Genomic DNA, 21,422 nt, shown 5'->3' on the forward strand with positions numbered 1-21,422 from the left:
ATGTCTTCTTCTTCTACAAGATTCTCTTGATAAAACCCCTTGGATATCCATTCTTCTGGAACATTCTGTATAGATGGTTTTCCTCCTTCTTCCGTAGTTCTGTGGTGCTGCAGTGTGTCTCCGCCCTCTTGAACAAGGTTTGGACGCAGCTCCTTTTGTGGTTTACTGGATGATTGCTGTTGTAGTTCAGTATTTGGTCCGTATGAGTCTCTTTGCGGTGTACGCAGGTTTCCAGAGTACCGTCCACCTTTCTGTTCACGAAGAGACTGGACCTTACCGTGGTGTGACGGTTTGCGCACCTCAGCGATCCATTGAGTTATACTGGAGAGTGTCCCGCGACACTCAGAGAGTCTCTCATACCAGGTTGGTCAATGGTTAGGGGTCTGACGAACACAGTCTCCTGGCCCTCCAGGTTGGGGTTGGAACATGTGGCGACTTGTTCTGTAGAAATGGTAATGCATTTGCATTTCCCGCCAAACACCGCTGCCTTGCGGTTAGGCTTTTGAGCCAAAGGCTTTGGTTGAGGACCCTAATCGTCCTCCTGTCTAGGTGTGGGCGCCCTGGCAGTATCCCAGCCCTCGTACAACCATGACCTACACAATTACGGCAGTGAAGCATCAGTGCCAACACTGATGTTGCTGTCATTGATTGATGATGATATGATTTGCCCAGAGGTGAGTGAGCTTTCCAGGGGACATTATTACTCACTGTGTGGGTGAGCTGTTGAGTGCTATCTAACCATTGTTCTCACTTCCGTGTCATTCCTATTGAACAAGGGATATCCAACAACTAAGACTGGATACAATGTCTTTTCCTACACTTGGAGCTTTTCAATGCATCCACGTCACAGCGTTTTTCAGTAGGCTCTGTTATCGCTGCGTAACAGCCGTGTAACCTCAGCAGAACCATACAGCTGGGGTCGTCATATTCATTACCTTCATCCATGGCATAAATATTCTTGATGTCATTTCAATCGTCTGTGCAGATGGTTTTGAAGGATGCATCGTTAGGAGGCACCTCATTTCATTTTACGTTTTTGCTTTCTAGGAGGTGATTACCAGTGAGCTGGCACATCACGGTGGCTACGCAGTCGTCACAACAATGGCTTCGGCACCTCCGAAAGAGATCTGTTACGCTTGCGGAAGTGGTGGTGGCCAGGTACGCTAGTCGTGTTCAATTCTGTGTGTTTCATAGCCTCATTGAACAATTCTCCATTTATTCAACTGAGTTACTATAAAGGAACTTCCACTGCCTTCATGTACCTTTCTACTTCTATCCGTTCTCTTTTACAGCTGCTTTTTTGTGTGTCTTGCGCCGAGCCATTCCACTTCTACTGTGTGGAACGACAGTTCCGGCCGCGTCGTAAGGATCATTTCATATGTCGGAACTGTACAGAATGCAAGGAGTGTCACAGTCCAGCAGCAGATCTCCGCTGCATACGTTGCTCTGGAGGCTACCATCCATCCTGTCTGTCGGATTATGCTCCAGCACAGTCGGGACACCGCGGGAACTGGGTGAGTACGCTCGAACCACTTCAACCGTTTGGTAATCTGGGATTAAATCTGGTCAGACAACTCATGCTTGGCTGCACGTGCATGCAGTGGAATCTACCCAGTCTTCTATATTTATGCTCTTCCCCGATGCTCTCAGTTACATACTTGTTGTTTATGAGTAACTCCGAGACCGTACGAGCTGGAGTGTAAGTGGAACCGGAACTGTATGACTATCCTTTCCCGCCACTTCCTATTTCAGATTTGCCCCCACTGTACTTCCTGCGTGCATTGCGGATCCAAGCCGTTACATAAACGGCAGGACGCAGGCACCGAAACCGGTAGACCACCCAATACGGGCGGATGTTCACGCTCGATGACAGCATGGTCTTCAGAGCCCAATAAATGCGCCGCTTGTTGTTCAGCCGAAGCTCGGGGCGATATATGTCCCGAGTGTGATCGTGCCTATCTGCCAACCACCAAGCAAATGATCCAGTGTGATACTTGTCAACTATGGATGCATCGCACTTGCACAAAACTTACAGGTGTGTTTTCGTTTCTCAGCAGTCAACCGTTCACCGTATGTTTGCTTGTCCATGATCCTGGAACACACAGACCTTTCGCCTTGTGCTTGGATTACGACAATTTTTACAGGCGACAGTTGGCTGATTTCGTGGTGTGCTTGCAGCAGTAATTTATTCTAGAAGATGGCTTTGTACATACGACCCCATGTGTTTGTCCGTTTTAAAGGTCTCCTGTGTGTCCCTTTATCTGTGGCACTGACTACATATTTTGACTAGGAAACCAAGGTTGTCTGTAGGTTCTGATAACTCTACGCCAAGTTTTTCGGTTGCATACACGCAGCGCAATGCCCTGTGCACGTCCCCGAAAACCCTAGTTATTCCACACAGTTGGCCTCTATCGCCTCAATTTGAAGTGTGGTGAAAGCTCCCTGCCGGATTGGGACTGTCAAATCAAACGCGTGATATTAAGAAGTGTCAGCAGGCGTATTGCGTGTCAGCGCATTATAGTCAGTAGCTAGACGATGAAGGCTGACCAAGCTTTTTAAGAATTAGAACACATTTTCCGTTTTTTTTCTCTCAAATCGTCGATCAAGGGAGCGATCCCGGAGCCAAACACTTTGGTCAGGCCTCCTTGATCAGTTTAACGAACTCATCACAGAATCTGACAGTTTACGAATGTCTGGAAAGTTCAACGGAGGACCTACGCTTCCGGCTTTACAGTGCTTCTCGACTTTTCAGCTCAAATAGACTTCACTTGCAGCACAAAATCTCGAGTGAGAAGCTTCCAAATGCCAATACACAGGCTCTTTTAGGATGCGAAATTCGATGACTGATCTGAAGTGATCTTACCAGGAAGGCCTCTTTTGCATCCGATTCGCTGTTATTTCAAGACTCAGTCTGTCCATTTGATGCGCAAAATTTTGTGCAAGCATGATCTGTGAAGCGGTTTTGTGTAAGCGTTGTCTGTATATTACCATGTGTTGCTGCCGTAAGATGGTGTGAACAGCACAGTAGCTCAATACACGGCAGTGTTGATATCTAGGCGCAAATGATGACTGCTCCAGGTGCCTTTCTCAAGACAGCCGTATGTTTTGTTGGCTTCAGTATTTTGTGTCTTAAGCTCACAGTCAATGTTAGGTCTGCGAATACCCCGTGTTCCATCAAAGTCCCAGATATCCGCAGATGACGCCATCTCACAGATGTTCGTTTGAATAATTTGGGTTTTCTGTTGAAACACCTGTGCACGACGCTACAAGCTTATGTCGAGTTCTACCCACCACAACCACAAGCCCTGCGTTATCGAACGCATTTGCATGATTAACATCTAGTTTAGGTTGGCCGTTTTTCCGCATGCCCATATATGTCCAGACTCACATTCTCGGATTCCGATGAGTGAGAAGGTCGAAAACCCATGTGAACCATCATCGTCGTTCAGCTGTAGTACCCTTCCGGTGCCTAGCTGCCATGCCACCCGAAGGGAGCACGAGGGCTGGGATACTGCCATGTTGCCCAAGTCTAGGCAGGGGAAGTCGAGAGGCAGAGGTCGGGTTCGAACCGTGGACCTTCCGGTCAGTAAATTCGCGCTCTAACCACTTCGGCCATCTCGTCCCATGGACACCACTTTTTTGTCATTTAGATGGGTAGCGTACGCCGGTTGAACAAAGAGACACGCAAGCACACGAAGATGGTTGCTTCAGCCGGTAGCAAACACGACACAGTGAAATGATGTACCGTGGGGTAGGTAGTGTGGAAATCGCACTGTATGTACACCAGAACTTCACTCTGGTTCACCAGACCTATTGAGTGTATGAACGTTCGATGGACCATCCAAACCCTAGTAAAGTTTTTTTACTCTGATCTAGAAGAGTTCGAAAAGGTTGAACGCCTGAGACAGGAAGTACTTTAGACTGAATTTGTGGACGAATCAATTGGGTTTGTCGTCGTGCAACTTTATTCATCGCCCAAAAACCTTTTCTCCATTTCACAGCGGATGAATATGAGTGGATTGCACGTCTTTCTCCGGGGCAGCTGAACAAGTTCGTTGTGAACTGTAAGGTTTGTCAGAATGAGTTGAACCAACGAAACAGAACCGACGAGACACAAGGACAGAATACTAGTACGTCAAACGAACTGACTCAACGTAACCTTGGTGATACAGACAAGCTACAAGCATTGGCACATGACACATTACTGGAGCGCATGGCCGATTTAGTTACTAGCTGCTGCCGATCGTCCGTTACGGACTCCTCCTCGTCCACGTGTACCCCTCCTCCTCCTCCTCCATCTGCTATGCATACCAGCCCACACCAATCTACGGTGCTCTCACCCACAGTGTTCCCTCCAAAGAAACCATCTACTGCTCCGGATTCTCGCATCCCTCGCATACCCCAGGTAAAATTTCTTACTTCATCCCCGCCTAGTGGGTGAAAAAAAACAGTTTTCACTGTCTGTTCACCAGGTCCACCAAAGGGAACTGACATTTATTATTATTATTTTTTGGGTGTTTTAGGTAGATGGAATCGTGGACGAGGATTCTGATGACGGCGCTAGCCCTCTTCTTCAATCCGAAGGCTCCACGTACATGCATATTGGTGCACACGCATCTGATGTTCTGTTCTACGAACAAAATCCTCAACCTCTGTCAGACGCTAGTTCTTTTTGTCCTCTCGATACATTTGGGAAGCCCCGTAGAGGACCACCAAACTTCATAAGAAAAGACAAGTGCAGGACCGAACGATTGCGCTCTTCTTCAGGTAGCTCGTATGTTGCTTCATCTGCTCGCCTAACTCCACCTCCGATCTGCGCTAATTGGGTTACTGAGAGTGAAGTACAACGTGCTTGGACCACACCGGTACGCTGAGGCACTCTTTATTAGACCTGCTACATTCATTTCTTTTACTGTCTATTCAATATTTTTGAGACGTATCGTGTCTGGTGCGTGTAATACAGCCTTATCCGTATGAACTGTCATCGAAATCCTGCCAGTAAAGTACTTTTGGGTCAGTCATCCATACTACTTATTGTCTCCTTTGGCGAGATGGCTCAGTGGTTAGAGCGCGAATTTACTAACCGGAAGGCTCGTAGTTCGAACCCGACCAATGTATCTCGACTTCCCCTGTCTAGGCTTGAGCAGCCTGGCAGTATCCCAGCCCTCGTACTTCCTTGTGGTGGCATGGCAGTCAGGCACCGAAAGGGTGCTTCAGCTGAACGATTGCTCTTTTTCGAAGAAAAGCTCCTCAGTTAAACGCACACGGCTAACAGCACATATGGGAGAGAGGGCGAGATGGCCCAAGTGGTTAGAGCGCGAATTTACTGACCGGAAGGTCCGTGGTTCGAACCCGACCTCTGCCACTCGACTTCCCCTGTCTAGGCTTGGGCGACCTGACAGTATCCCAGCCCTCGTGCCTCCTTCGTGTGGCATGGCAGCTAGGCACCGAAAGGGTTCTACAGCTGAACGACTTACTTACATATGGGAGAATGGGTTTCGGAAGTCATGCCTACTCAGTTCCGAGTCTGTATGGTATGCTTGCGCAGGCCAGGTTGGTATGTGAGCACGAGGAGAATCTCATCAGCCGAAACCTTTATATTTTCGTAATGCTCTCTCACCATCTTGTTACCGACCTGTCGTCGGTTCAGTTTCATAGCCTTTTTCTTCATTTCAAATGAGATTCTTGGACCTCAACTTCAAGTGCATCGATTCAAAGAATAAGGTTCGGAACTTGGTCAGGTTATTCGTTGACCTCACCGAGGCGACACCACTGTTAAGGTCGAAGAAAAATCTTGGAGAGCCCGCAACCGGTTCGTCCCTTTCTATAATCCAGATAGGCCGAATTTGTAAAATTCTGTCAATTTTATTTCGTACTTGAACGGTATAAACTCCCTGATATCCTGAATATCATCCAAAATGAAATACTCAGGTTCCTTGTTCAACACATTCAGTTGAAATATGCTGTCACTTTGCGTTTCACTTTACGCGAGTACCGATCTCCGCATACAAAAAATTCACTTTTCAGGTAGGTTTATAGGAATTCATCAATTAGGTCTACCTAATGGATCTTAAAAATGGCCAGACCCTGCAGTCAGCATCATGTCAAGGGAAATACTTTGGTCATTCTAATGGGGTGGCGCTTGTGCAGCACATTCATTTGGATGGGAGTGCATAGACGAGAGATCCACTTGAATCCCTCGTCGGTTCCATCTCAATCTGCCATCACCACACAGCTGTCGACTTATTTGAACAAGCTCACTACTGCTGTCAGTATCTATATGGTCATGTGAAGGTTTTATCAGGCTGGCTAATCCTCACAATGAGAACCATTTCGGGGTTCTGAATAAACGCGATATGGTAGACAGGTTACCACTACATCTTTGAAAACAATAAGTTATGCCAAACAAATAGTTGTCTGCATGTTTAAGACTCAGGTGACCATTACGTTCGTCGCTTCAAGTACAATGCCTTGTCGCTTCTTTTTTCAGCGCTCTTTGATATATCGGATTTTGACTCGAATCTTACATCGCCTCGCGGCCCATCCCATCAATTCCCCTCATGCGGTTGCTCTCCGTCAGCTCCTTCGTTGGCTGTCGTGCACTATCGAATCGCTGTTTCCGTGGTTGATTGTCAGTGAGATGGCCAATGACGGTGGGTCCGCACTCTGTTTTATCCGTGTTAACATTTTTGGCGTGAACTCTCTCCCTTTGATCTAATGCTGTAGTAAAGTACCTTCGGATTATTCCTTGTGAGCGCCCAAACGTTTATGAACTATGAACGAATTTACTGACCGAAAGGTCCATGGTTCGAATCCGACCTCTGTCTCGCGAATTCCCCTGTCTTGGCTTGGGTAACCCGGCAGTATCCCAGCCCCCGTGCTTTGTTCGGGTAACATGGCAGTTAGTCATTAAAAGGATGCTTCAGCTAGATGGAACTGAATGTCAGCTCTTTCAAATTTCTTTTAAACATAACAAAAACTTTGATTGAGGGTAGTGGTATTTTCCCTTCCATGTTGAGGAAATATGTCACTTGTGAGACGTAAGAGGTGTGCGATGCCGTGTCGAGTCATCTAGGATTCTGATACCGCCATCAGTATAGTTCGTTATACGATCTTTTGAAGACGACAAAATTGAAGAGGCTATTGCATTACACGAGGGTCGACAAAAGACAGTAGAGACGTGATGTAATTCCTGACTCTTATCGTTGTTAGGTACTCTGATACTCAGTAAACAGTTCAGTTAGATGACCCCATCTATTGAGTCAGCGGCCCCTTGAATATCGATGAGCGCCACGCGCGTAAGCCTGCGATAGGTGTGTCCCTATTTTATTAACTGATGGCTTAGTTGAAGGCTTGATCTATACGTTCGCTTCTTGAACTGAACCGAATCTTGCAAGCTTAGTATATAATCTGTGTAAAAGCACGAACGCCGCGATCTTTGATACGGCGGGGGGCATACTAGACTCCTGTTAGTTACTACAAGCGCGGTGCTAAGGGAAAATACTATCCAATAGAAATCCAGTTACCTCGCCCCCGAAAACTTCACCTCAATTTTCAATAACCATCAGATCCACGTGTAAGTTTTATGAGTTTGATGTTTGTTTGTTATCGTGACTTGTGTGCTTGTAGACTTCCGTTGAAAATCCTCCAGGAACCAGATGTGGTGTTCAGTATGCTCACCTGATTCGTGAGAAAGTGATCTTTACGGTGGTCTGAAAAGCAAGAAACTGATGGTATGGCAAAATTTTTTCGCATTAACCAATGGAGCAGTACGTACAATGGAGTTCACCGTACACCTAGCAATATGGTGTGCAGCGCATAACTATTATCTGTACGGGGTTGCATCAACTCCGAATCTACTTAGTTCAGCCAAGCTGGGTGTTCATTTTGACCAATTGTGCTTCTTTTTGACCAAAGCAATCATGAGAATCTCCGTGAGACGCATCCTTTTCTCTTCGGGACCGTAGTCTTTTGGGATGCTTGCTGACGAGACAATTAGGCATCACATTCCGGGTTGGGTTGCGTCAATACTAATGGAGCCTGTCTACCGTACAGCGCAAAGACTGGTTAGAATCTTTTCCTGAAGCTGAACATAACTTTGCGCCATCGGTTCCGTGAGCTACTCCATCAGAATCGCTAGTTTCACATCCTAGCGATTTAGGTGCATAGTCGAACTGGGATTTCCGATGCGTATTTCGGGAACAGCATATCGCGCAAGAGTACCTGTTGTCCAATTTAAGGATTATGCATCTCCGACGCCTTAATGTGAATTAGATATTCTTGGTTTAGCAAAAAAAGTATTTGGTTCATTTCGCTTGGTCGTACCGGCTGGCTGAATGGGCCAGAGCGAACCGTTCACGTGATGGAAAAGGGTTTTATATCGTTGGACAAAGAGCTTCGAAGGAGGAAGGTAGGTGCCTAAGCCGATGAGTGGAGCTTGTTCGAGGTGCCCCATCCTGAACTTTCGACCCATAAATCTGACCCAATGGAAGGTCAGAGGACACAGGATCTTGTTCCGAAATCATGACCGCAAGGCAGCAGATGGTAGAGATAGTTTGATAAAACCCTGCTTAGAGTCAGCCTCTTGGTAGTCTGTTCACTTGATCTTGAACTGGGATGCAAAGAGTCGGGCACATACGTGTCCTTTCTGATGATGCAGATGCGTTTAGAGCCGTATTGATCAACGGTCGCAGTCAACCTTATGAGGATCGGACTATTTTGCTTTGCACGTCAAACTGTGCATTTAAATCTCGAGCTAGCACGGTTATGTCCTTGCCGAAAATTCCGACGTAAAACTTTGTGCAGCTGTTGGTATTGTCTGTGTTGAATTTTTAAGGGCATGATCACGAGCAAACGAGGAACATTTCCCTCTTCGCCTTCTGTCAGTTTCACACAGAGGTATTCTTATAACAGAACTGACTCTCAACCGACAGTAGTGCAGCTTTGGATCTACCTCTCAGTGCTTGGTTGTCATTATGGTGATATTTCATAGCCATCAGCTAGACGGTAATGTAACACTCTTGCAGTGAGACCGTTTAGCATAATGGACGGGCTTTACTTTTGGTTTCCTGTAAACGAGGGTGTATGCACGTGTTATTCTGGACACATCGGCATCTGGACATTAAGTGCCGGTAGTCTGAGCAGTGTGGGGGGCGGAACGGTAATACTGCCAACCGATGTCAGTGGCGTTCTTGTTGTCAGTTTCTATCCAGATTGCCTGAGTGAATGTCTGGAGGTGTAGGAACCTCGGAATGATTGTGTTAAGCTAGCACTAAGTCCCTCCCCCATCCACCTTTATTCTTTTCTTTACAATAAGGCTTTCAAATAAGTCATGGTTGTACGGCAGTGAAGCATCGGTATTAAGCACTGATGTCATGCTGTCGTTGATGATGATGCTGATGAACGGTAATACAGTCTTTTAGGAGCCATCTGTGCCACACTCCAAGCCGGTGGCATTCATTAAATTGTATCACTTGAGCAGTGACTATTAAGAGGGTAATGTTAGCGAGCCCAGTGTATTTGGAATTTTTTTAAGAATACGCGTAGGCAAGCAGCGCCTATGGTTTCGTGTTTTTTCTAAGAATTATACAACCTGGTAATCTGGTTACCGAAGACCAATGAGCGACCACATAGAGACTACATGCGCGTAAGCTACGAACTATACTTCTCCGCTAGTGAATGTCTGGAGGTGTAGGCACCTCGGAATGATTGTGTTAAGCTAGCACTAAGTCCCTCCCCCATCCACCTTTATTCTTTTCTTTACAATAAGGCTTTCAAATAAGTCATGGTTGTACGGCAGTGAAGCATCGGTATTAAGCACTGATGTCATGCTGTCGTTGATGATGATGCTGATGAACGGTAATACAGTCTTTTAGGAGCCATCTGTGCCACACTCCAAGCCGGTGGCATTCATTAAATTGTATCACTTGAGCAGTGACTATTAAGAGGGTAATGTTAGCGAGCCCAGTGTATTTGGAATTTTTTTAAGAATACGCGTAGGCAAGCAGCGCCTATGGTTTCGTGTTTTTTCTAAGAATTATACAACCTGGTAATCTGGTTACCGAAGAGAAGACCAATACCACATAGAGACTACATGCGCGTAAGCTACGAACTATACTTCTCCGCTAGTACCTCATACATCCCAGTACAACTGGCTGTGCTGTGGACTTGGTCCGATGGCGGGTTAGAGTTGAGTAAACCAATAACCACAATCAGCCCTCTGTTTCTTGTACCTCTACTATTGACGGGCCATGAAGTTACCGATTCGTTGGGCTTATGATTTTCCTCGGGATCATCGACACAGGCTGAAACGGGTCTATACTTCTCTCGTTTTGTTATATGAGACTTAGATGAATTCGCCAGCTACCATTTCCGCTTTCCCCTGTGTGTTGTTTATCGTCCACTGTTCAACCATGTATCCATGTGATTATTTCGTGGGATGTTTCTTCACGTTTACTTTCAGTTCGCGATCTTCTCCAACAAACTGGCAGTGAGCTTACGGCCGTGTTAAGGCACTTCGAAAAGTGCGCACTCATCGAACTTTATGAACTCATGTGTCCCATCGCTGCTCGCATGAGTGACGCACAGATACACTCCTCGATGTGCGCTTCGAAATCCTGGCAACGTGTCTGGAATAGCGTATCTCTCGTGCAAAACTGTTTTTCAACCGTATCCCACCATATCAAAACCCATCATCCGGATTCGATGTCTTTACCTCAGAAACTTCCTCCGAAATTTTTGGAAGCAAGGCACCTACTCGCTGCGAAAGCTGCTCTTGCACGACTCTCATCCAGTCACTGTTACAGACCGCACGAGTTGGAGGCAATGGAAAGGATGCGTAATGAAGCTCGTGAAGAACGCTGGGTGGAACATTGGTCGGCAATCGAAGAGCAGTGTAGGTTCATCTTTCTTTTTTCTCTGCTCAGTAAAATCCACGTTTATTTTTTACTTCTTCTGCCCACCATCAGGACGAAATTCTGACATTGCGGCACATGCTCTTCTCTTATTTCGTACTAGTGGTGCTGAAAAATTTTCAACGTCACTTACTGCGAGATTGTCCGTCTGGAAAACCAAATCCGACTGTTGTGGACCTCGGTGATCACCAATTGCCACAGACCACGGATCCAGATAGCCTAACGGTAAAACCCCCTGAGTCGGGCATGAATGAAAAAACTATATGTCCTGCCGTTGAGAACACCCATTTCTGTGAAACGTCAGAAAAGCATCCCGATTCTTCTGATGCACCTATTTCCGAAAATGCTGCCATGGAACCCATTGTAAATGGTCCCACCAAACAACCTCCAGTCGTTCCTGATGACCCACGTAGCGATCAATTCTATTTCGCGCTTGAGGACTGTTGGTCAACTGCGCCGAACGGTTCCTGTGACGCCGATAGTTCGGATGAGGATGTACGATCTTGTCTTTTATGTGGTCGTCACGGTGATGACAACATTGAAGGGCGTTTGCTCTTCACCGGTGCCGATACTTGGGTACGTAACTGATCATATCGTCCATTACAATCGTGGACACCGGTACTTTAACCGGACTTGTAGGCTAGTTTTCACTTTATCTCGTTTTTCCACCTGATGAGTGTCTTATATGAAACTTGTTGTGCTGTATTTGTTGTCTTGAGTTCGAGGTGGCTCAGCGTTTAAAGTGCGAATTAACTGACCGGAAGGTCCGTGATTCGAGCGCAACCTCTGTATCTTGATTGCTCCTGTCAAGGCTTGGGCAACCTGGTTGTATCTCAGCCCTCGTGCTTCCCTGGGGTGGCATGGCAGCTTGAAAGGGTGCTACAGCTGGACGATTATTATTGTGTTGTTTGTGCCACTCACCATGGAACGATTCGATTCCAAATGAATCCGTTTTTGTTTATGATGTGTATCAGACTGCTTAGATTATCATCAGGGGGGCATCTATTGATTTCGGTCTTGCAGAACTAGCCACCAAGCTGGAAATTAGGCATGGATTTCGGTTCAGATGGCTGTTGCGATGGAACAATCTGACTGCTTGTGGATGGTCAAACTTCCCACTTTTGGCTTGTCGGTAATCAATGCTTGTAGCAAAATTCATAATTATCAGGCCTCGTCAATATATGTCCAAGCAGCTCAGTTTTCGTTTTCCGGACACTTTGACAAATTTTGAGAGCTTTACGGATTTTCAAACAAATTGGAACATTGCCAACTGGTTTATTGCTAGCCGGGATGTTCGCATCTCCCTGGAGTTTTGTGAGATGCGCACTGTTGATGATACTGAATAAGGATGAAGCAACTATACAGCGATTCAAGTTTTCTCGGCATAGACTAGCTTTGCACACATCACTGAGTTATCCACTACGAGCGAACCTTTTTTCCTTTCTGTTTCCAGGTTCATGTCAACTGTGCTCTATGGAGTAATGAGGTTTTCGAGGAGGAAACTGGCCAACTCGTCGGATTGTCAGATGCATTACGTCGGGGGCGTGAAAGTGTTTGCCTTGATTGTGGTCAGTATGGAGCCACATTGCTTTGTTCAAACTCTCACGAGCCCATGTGCACTTTATATATGCAACGATGGTTAGCCCCTGGCGACAGTGATTCCCCCTCCAAAATCGATGTCGAGATGCAAAAGTCTGTGCACTTTGCTTGTGCTCTTCGAAGACGCCCCCCTGCTCCACGATCTATTTTCACGGCGGACCGTTCGTGGTTTTGTTCCCCGGAGTGTCACCAGGCTGCCATTCGACAAAGACTGACGGATGCGATCCAGTCTAGGAAGGATCAACAGCATCATAAATCTAGCAAATCGTTTGATGCCCAGTTGGACTGTACTACGGATGAAGAAACACTCACCAAAGGAGAGTATGCTATGCTTGAGAATACTGTGGCGGATGACTTGGAGGTAAATTCTCCTGTCTGGTGTTGTCTTGCTTCCCGACGTTTAGCCAGGCAATCGCCTGGCCAACTTATAGGAATCTTTGTATTCAGCGCATGTTTTGTTTGTACAACTGAATTTCAGCTTATGACTGGAGCGAAGTTTGGAACGACCAAAATAGCTGCAAACCCTGCTGTTCATGGGTGCTGCTGTCAAGTCGACCCCAGGGTCGTCTGTGCCGTGAAGGGGTTGAACCTTACATGTTGCTCAATTTCGTCTACACAGATGACAATCATCTATGTATGGAGATAGTCACTGAGATTCCGCAAGTTCTTTTGCTCCTTGGTCGGTCAACAAATACAGTCACCTGTTTCTCCATTTTTTCAGAACATGTACGACGACTTATCGTCCAGATGTTCGACTATGGTAGTCTTATACCCGCCACCGCTACTTTGCGGTTGGTTTGTCGGGTTGAATGCTTCGGCTTTAGACGCTAATCGTTCTGCTTTAGGTTTGGGTTCCATGACAGGGGCTAATGTGACTATCAGGTGCGTCAATAGAACTATATCATGCCTCATCGACCGTTACGGGGTGCCTTGTTCGCTGCATACGGCAGGATGCATGGTGTTTTGAGTCCAACCATAATATTCAGATTTGTTCAACTCGATTGAATATAAAGATCCATGCACTGTTGTTTAAGTTGACCAGGGTGGCTGTATTTCTCTACTATTTACTACCCTTCGGATTAGTTTGTTTCAAACCTGTGTTCTAACTCTTTCCACAGCCCATCAGCTTGGGTGAACTGCTTGTTTGCCGCCGCGTTTTCGCTCCATCCGACTGCTTCGCGATGTCTCTGCTTCCACCTACCTTTCACCGACAACCTAACCTCTCTACGTTTCCTGATGACAATCCGGGACTTTTAAGGATTGCACGAAGAGCCCTTTCCAATTTGTCTGCATCCCCAAACTCTATGGCTTTCCTGCAATGCACTGGTTTACCCGCTGCTAGTCTAGTCATCACCATCGGATCCTTACGAGTAGATAGACTTGGCGAGGTTAGGGAGGCTTCTGACTCTTTGGCTGTTACGAAACGCTCTTCATCACCGGAACTCTGTTCACTGGGTAGTCATCTTTGTCCCGTCAACTACCGGTAAGTGTCGTGTTTGTTCAAACTTAACTCTCCTAGTCTGCGGAATTGAATTTTGTGTGATCAATGGCAGTGCAGTAGAGGGTACCCCCAACAGACATAATGTTCTCTTTTGTAATAAGTCGTTTTCTCAAGGTCCATAGCCCGCTTCTCGCCTTTTTTCAAGTTATCTGTTGACTAGTAGTAGGTCAAACCCGTCAGAATAACATTTGGCTTGTGCTCCCTCCCAAAGATGAACGCCCTTCGCACCTTATCGAATATACACTCCTTTGCAAACTAATTTGGTTTTGCGAGAAACTCACCTGGAACCCAGCTGAATCCCTCGTTTGTGATGTTCTCAGGCAACTGAATGTGCTGCACCAGGCCGCCTCATGTTTCAGTCGCTACGATATTCGAGATGTCGCGATACATGTATATCTTTGTAATGTGCTACTCATAAGGTTGCTGAAAATTTGTCGCATCTGTTCGGGGTGCTAAATTTCTGTTCACTCAGAAACAGGGGAATCATGCCGAAATATATCGGTATGGTAGCTGACAGGCTTTCATCCGGGAGTCTGTTAGCATCAAGGCCTGTGAGGTTAATTTTTTTTGCTGAACGGCTAAAGCCTCCATAACTTGTGCAGCCGAAGCTTAGGGCGTTGAGTTACTATTCGGAAGTTTTGGGGTTAAACGTTTTTGCGGGAGACTATTACTCATGTTTCTTCTTGATAGTATGCGTTCCACTCCCATAGTCGGTGTATGCGCAGTAGTATTTTCAAGCAAATCACTCTGTGCACTTATTCTAACACAGTATCCGACGTTGGCATCCGCAACTTTCATCTTTGTAAAAACACTTAGCTCCGTGAACCAGTGAAATCATATGTATCTCCTTCCGTCTACTCCATATTGTTTGTTTTTCTCCGAAAAACTTAACTAAATGAATGGTGCATGGTGTCACAGGTTAAAACTGTTGAAATCCTCAGAATCAAATAGGTACTAAGTATAGAAAACAAATGCAGACCTAAGATTGTGGGGATTCCTCCCTCATTCGTTGCACAGATTGATGCAAGTTCAAAAAAGCTTTGTCGAAGACGCTATAGAAACAACATACCCAGAGTAAACAACAACTCAACATGATTTAGCGACAAAGATGCGCGCACAACGCGTAATAACGCAATTGATCAAGTTGATGATACTGAATAAGGATGAAACAACTATACAGCGATTCAAGTTTTCTCGGCATAGACTAGCTTTGCACACATCACTGAGTTATCCACTACGAGCGAACCTTTTTTCCTTTCTGTTTCCAGGTTCATGTCAACTGTGCTCTATGGAGTAATGAGGTTTTCGAGGAGGAAACTGGCCAACTCGTCGGATTGTCAGATGCATTACGTCGGGGGCGTGAAAGTGTTTGCCTTGATTGTGGTCAGTATGGAGCCACATTGCTTTGTTCAAACTCTCACGAGCCCATGTGCACTTTATATATGCAACGATGGTTAGCCCCTGGCGACAGTGATTCCCCCTCCAAAATCGATGTCGAGATGCAAAAGTCTGTGCACTTTGCTTGTGCTCTTCGAAGACGCCCCCCTGCTCCACGATCTATTTTCACGGCGGACCGTTCGTGGTTTTGTTCCCCGGAGTGTCACCAGGCTGCCATTCGACAAAGACTGACGGATGCGATCCAGTCTAGGAAGGATCAACAGCATCATAAATCTAGCAAATCGTTTGATGCCCAGTTGGACTGTACTACGGATGAAGAAACACTCACCAAAGGAGAGTATGCTATGCTTGAGAATACTGTGGCGGATGACTTGGAGGTAAATTCTCCTGTCTGGTGTTGTCTTGCTTCCCGACGTTTAGCCAGGCAATCGCCTGGCCAACTTATAGGAATCTTTGTATTCAGCGCATGTTTTGTTTGTACAACTGAATTTCAGCTTATGACTGGAGCGAAGTTTGGAACGACCAAAATAGCTGCAAACCCTGCTGTTCATGGGTGCTGCTGTCAAGTCGACCCCAGGGTCGTCTGTGCCGTGAAGGGGTTGAACCTTACATGTTGCTCAATTTCGTCTACACAGATGACAATCATCTATGTATGGAGATAGTCACTGAGATTCCGCAAGTTCTTTTGCTCCTTGGTCGGTCAACAAATACAGTCACCTGTTTCTCCATTTTTTCAGAACATGTACGACGACTTATCGTCCAGATGTTCGACTATGGTAGTCTTATACCCGCCACCGCTACTTTGCGGTTGGTTTGTCGGGTTGAATGCTTCGGCTTTAGACGCTAATCGTTCTGCTTTAGGTTTGGGTTCCATGACAGGGGCTAATGTGACTATCAGGTGCGTCAATAGAACTATATCATGCCTCATCGGCCGTTACGGGGTGCCTTGTTCGCTGCATACGGCAGGATGCATGGTGTTTTGAGTCCAACCATAATATTCAGATTTGTTCAACTCGATTGAATATAAAGATCCATGCACTGTTGTTTAAGTTGACCAGGGTGGCTATATTTCTCTACTATTTACTACCCTTCGGATTAGTTGTTTCAAACCTGTGTTCTAACTCTTTCCACAGCCCATCAGCTTGGGTGAACTGCTTGTTTGCCGCCGCGTTTTCGCTCCATCCGACTGCTTCGCGATGTCTCTGCTTCCACCTACCTTTCACCGACAACCTAACCTCTCTACGTTTCCTGATGACAATCCGGGACTTTTAAGGATTGCACGAAGAGCCCTTTCCAATTTGTCTGCATCCCCAAACTCTATGGCTTTCCTGCAATGCACTGGTTTACCCGCTGCTAGTCTAGTCATCACCATCGGATCCTTACGAGTAGATAGACTTGGCGAGGTTAGGGAGGCTTCTGACTCATTGGCTGTTACAAAACGCTCTTCATCACCGGAACTCTGTTCACTGGGTAGTCATCTTTGTCCCATCAACTACCGGTAAGTGTCGTGTTTGTTCAAACTTAACTCTCTTAGTCTGCGGAATTGAATTTTGTGTGATCAATGGCAGTGCAGTAGAGGGTACCCCCAACAGACATAATGTTCTCTTTTGTAATAAGTCGTTTTCTCAAGGTCCATAGCCCGCTTCTCGCCTTTTTTCAAGTTATCTTTTGACTACTAGTAGGTCAAACCCGTCAGAATAACATTTGGCTTGTGCTCCCTCCCAAAGATGAACGCCCTTCGCACCTTATCGAATATACACTCCTTTGCAAACTAATTTGGTTTTGCGAGAAACTCACCTGGAACCCAGCTGAATCCCTCGTTTGTGATGTTCTCAGGCAACTGAATGTGCTGCACCAGGCCGCCTCATGTTTCAGTCGCTACGATATTCGAGATGTCGCGATACATGTATATCTTTGTAATGTGCTACTCATAAGGTTGCTGAAAATTTGTCGCATCTGTTCGGTGTGCTAAATTTCTGTTCACTCGGAAACAGGGGTATCATGCCGAAATATATCGGTATGGTAGCTGACAGGCCTTCATCCGGGAGTCTGTTAGCATCAAGGCCTGTGAGGTTAATTTTTTTTGCTGAACTGCTAAAGCCTCCATAACTTGTGCAGCCGAAGCTTAGGGCGTTGAGTTACTATTCGGAAGTTTTGGGGTTAAACGTTTTTGCGGGAGACTATTACTCATGTTTCTTCTTGATAGTATGCGTTCCACTCCCATAGTCGGTGTATGCGCAGTAGTATTTTCAAGCAAATCACTCTGTGCACTTATTCTAACACAATATCCGACGTTCGCATCCGCAACTTTCATCTTTGTAAAAACACTTAGCTCCGTGAACCAGTGAAATCATATGTATCTCCTTCCGTCTACTCCATATTGTTTGTTTTTCTCCGAAAAACTTAACTAAATGAATGGTGCATGGTGTCACAGGTTAAAACTGTTGAAATCCTCAGAATCAAATAGGTACTAAGTATAGAAAACAAATGCAGACCTAAGATTGTGGGGATTCCTCCCTCATTCGTTGCACAGATTGATGCAAGTTCAAAAAGCTGTGTCGAAGACGCTATAGAAACAACATACCCAGAGTAAACAACAACTCAACATGATTTAGCGACAAAGATGCGCGCACAACGCGTAATAACGCAATTGATCAAAAAGCACACATAGGAAGTTCGGAAAAATTCGCCCACTGGGTCAAAGGTCAAAAGTTCATGTGGGATTAGGGGGGCGCATATTGGATATGCGAGACAGGCCTAACGTGTTGGTTCCAAACAGAAAGGTCGAAAGATGATGGCCGAAAGAGGGAGCAACCAGATTGAGATTATCCGCTTGTTAACCTCGACATTTGGTATCGGCTTTTCAAAGCTGGACTCCACATTTTCCGCTGATGATGTACCATGGGATATACTCAAGATCACCAGTTCATATTCCCTATGAATCAAGTGGGTAACTGAAGCTCAGCAACCTCGTTTTCATTTCCTGTGGTATCTGTAGCCTTATCAGAAAGTGAACTTTTTGCGTAATGTTCAAGAGCGGATCAGTGACGAACGACACTGACTTCGAAAAACCCTTGTGAGAAAGAGCCTGGACGACCATAAAGTTATGATGAAACAGACATTCTGTGGACATACGGATGAAGCAATATTTGATGGATCAAAGTGTTTGTTGTTTTGGAGTTTCGCATCTTTTGGTGTGTAACTTTTTAAGATGCTTAGAATCGATGCGCTTCCTAATCGCTGCTGGCCCGGTTCTCTGAGCGCAGTGCATCGTACGCGTAGTCTGATGTGCTCCTTCGTTTTGGCAACTTTGTATATGGGTCATCTTTTTTTACGTGGGCAGATATTCGACTGCTGAGAATCCGGTTTCAGCACAACTTAGTGCGCAAAGTTCCTTCCATCCTCGGCACACTTCATGCCCTTCTTTCAACCAATCAACTCTAGACAAAGCTGACACTTCTGAAGTATCTGCGTCGGACAGCTCGCAACGTATATTGCTGCGAGTCTCGGCAATTTGGGGACCGCGAAGAGTATGAAACACAAGGAATATTCACAGACTCATGTGGTTGTGAAGGGCGATGAAAAACAGTATTCTTAGTGCAGCGACTAAAAGTGAATAGGCGATTGTCACGAGCGAACAAGGGATGCGTATTCAGAACAGTACCTGATCCGATGAAACAAACAAAAGTGTTCGAGATGTCTGCAACGACTCATGGTTATTTCACTGACATTTACCAGGCATTTGTAGTGGCTCAGTGGATACGTGTATAATTCGTCTGGGATGTTGTAACGAGCACATGTTTTATGCATCTGTGCTCACCATGGAAGAAGGACAATGATCATTTCGAAAAGACAGAACACTAGCTATGTTCATGAATATATGTTTATGGAACAATATGTGTCTCAGTTTCAGAACGGCTAAAGCAGATAGGACGTATGCATGCGTAAATATGACGCCGTTCGGGAAGATGAATTCTCAAAAACCCACCTTATCAGTGCTTGGGGATCACCGTTGATCTTGCGACCACTCATCCGATTATTCTCGACCCTCTCGCTACTTGTTTTATTGACTCTAGATGAACCCTTCATTATTCAGCACCCATGATCAACTGACAGTACGCATCGAAGTACGCCCATGTATGGTCCGTGTTTGAAAAAAACTCATGTCTTTCTTTCCTGTTCATTCATAGCGCCCGGCGTATTTTCTGGAGCTGCTTCAAGCTAGATGACCGTATCCCATATACTCTACACATCCGGCAAACACACGCAGTAAACAGTCATGTGTCGTCCGCATCCCCGTCAGCACCGTCTCTTCCCCCGCCAACTAGTACGGAACCGTCTTCGCTCAACCTCAAAAACACCCCTGCTGTACTGACAACCACGTTACCCAAGTTGATTAAGCACATTTCGCCGTTGCCCGTTTCATCCAACCCGACTTCTCCTCATCCATCCGCTGGTATACGGTGCACAAATGGATTTTCTGGTTCAACACGATTCACTCAGTCATTCAACGTTGTCTGTTCAGTCGGTTCCCACAAACCTGCCCATCACCCAGCAATTCTACGACCAAGTTCATCGGCCAGGATAGCCACAGTTTCCCAGACTGTTTCGTCAGTTGCCAATCAGGCTGTCACCAATACTGCTTCGTTGGTTGTTTCTAAAACTTCTTTGGATGCAGTACGTTGCACGGCTGATACAAAGTCACAACCCCTGAAGATAATCAATGCTGGTACGTTTCTATCATCTGTGTTTTCAGTGTCCCATTTCCCAATTGTATGTGATAACTTATGCAAGTTTTTTTATTGATTCAGTGTCACTATCTACCACGGTCTTTTATTGATCAGTGTCACTATCTACCACGGTCCAGAATGAGCCACGGAAACAGAATTTACCATCAGGACATCAACTAGTGAAGTCGTTGGTGTCAGTCGACTGTTCCTCGTCTCCTGCTGAGAAGAGTAACAATTCAGGTATGTATTTAAAACTAACAAAATTGACGTGTTCTCTGTCCTTGAAGCGGCACGCACTACGCAGCAGTGCCGGTATCATGTCTCACATCTCAAGTGCGTCTCTTTTCGCTATTTCCTTATCCCTGATTAAGAAGTACAATGTTCCCCTCGAACAAAGCATACCTGGGAAACCGTGCGAAATCGCGCAGTTCTGGGAACTGTATTCCCTTGCAGGGCACCTCTTTTGAGCCTTAAATTTTGCACACATCCACCACTCCAACCGGTATAACTTTTCACATTTCAGGGGCGAGATGGCTCAAGTGGTTAGAGCGCGAATCTACTAACTGCAAGGTCCGTGGTTCGAACCCGACCTCTGCCTCTCGACTTCCCCTGTCTAGGCTTGGGCAACCTGGCAGTATCCCAGCCCTTGTGCTTCCTTCGGGTGGCATGGCAGCTAGGCACCGTAAGGGTGCTACAGCTAAACGCTTGCTTTTCTTTCTTTCTTTCGTACACATTTCAGGGGGTTACCATTTTAAATTGCTGGAAATAATACTGCGTATCTTTACTGCGTGATACGGAAATGAAACCGAACAAACGAATGAGAAACACAGAACGCTTTTGCTGTATGCGTTTGTCTAGTTTGTTATGCTTTCGATGCCAGATTAATATTCGCTTTTTACTCGGTGGTTTGGGGAATTCTACGCAACCACCACTGTCGTTGACAGGAAGCTGTTTGTTCGTCATCTCTGGCGAAGTTTCAGGTGAGGATTTCAACTGGTTTGTAGAGGAACCTAGTGAAAATATGTACGGTAAAATTATCACCTCGGGACTAGTTAATGTGCTCATAAACCAACGGCGAATTGCTGCCAAATACTCATATCTTAGCGCTTCAAAAGTGTATGCTTGAGGGGCGGGATGGCCCAAGTGGTTAGAGCGCAAATTTACTGACCGGAAGGTCCGTGGTGGTTCGAACCCGACCTCTGCCTCTCGACTTCCCCTGTCTAGGCTTGGGCAACCTGGCAGTATCCCAGCCCTTGTGCTTCCTTCGGGTGGCATGGCAGC

At 46.0% G+C, this 21,422-nt stretch overlaps 1 protein-coding gene across 1 annotated transcript in view; it reads left to right on the top strand.

The window, feature by feature from the left end:
• Positions 1-21,422, top strand: part of T265_04076 (hypothetical protein) — a gene marked incomplete at both ends in the record, with an annotated part of 64,191 nt that overhangs the window by 24,229 nt on the left and 18,540 nt on the right. The window contains 17 exons of the mRNA XM_009168722.1: positions 1,048-1,158; positions 1,293-1,514; positions 1,753-2,035; positions 3,383-3,586; positions 4,002-4,405; positions 4,524-4,865; positions 5,242-5,553; positions 6,491-6,653; positions 10,463-10,894; positions 11,017-11,493; positions 11,725-11,819; positions 12,367-12,873; positions 13,631-13,967; positions 14,177-14,403; positions 15,282-15,788; positions 16,545-16,909; positions 19,602-20,140. Of these exons, the coding sequence (XP_009166986.1) occupies positions 1,048-1,158; positions 1,293-1,514; positions 1,753-2,035; positions 3,383-3,586; positions 4,002-4,405; positions 4,524-4,865; positions 5,242-5,553; positions 6,491-6,653; positions 10,463-10,894; positions 11,017-11,493; positions 11,725-11,819; positions 12,367-12,873; positions 13,631-13,967; positions 14,177-14,403; positions 15,282-15,788; positions 16,545-16,909; positions 19,602-20,140 (5,527 nt within the window). The remainder of the gene's footprint in view (positions 1-1,047; positions 1,159-1,292; positions 1,515-1,752; positions 2,036-3,382; positions 3,587-4,001; positions 4,406-4,523; positions 4,866-5,241; positions 5,554-6,490; positions 6,654-10,462; positions 10,895-11,016; positions 11,494-11,724; positions 11,820-12,366; positions 12,874-13,630; positions 13,968-14,176; positions 14,404-15,281; positions 15,789-16,544; positions 16,910-19,601; positions 20,141-21,422) is intronic.

This window comes from Opisthorchis viverrini (assembly GCF_000715545.1).
Source record: "Opisthorchis viverrini unplaced genomic scaffold opera_v5_64, whole genome shotgun sequence".
NCBI lineage: Eukaryota > Metazoa > Platyhelminthes > Trematoda > Opisthorchiida > Opisthorchiidae > Opisthorchis > Opisthorchis viverrini.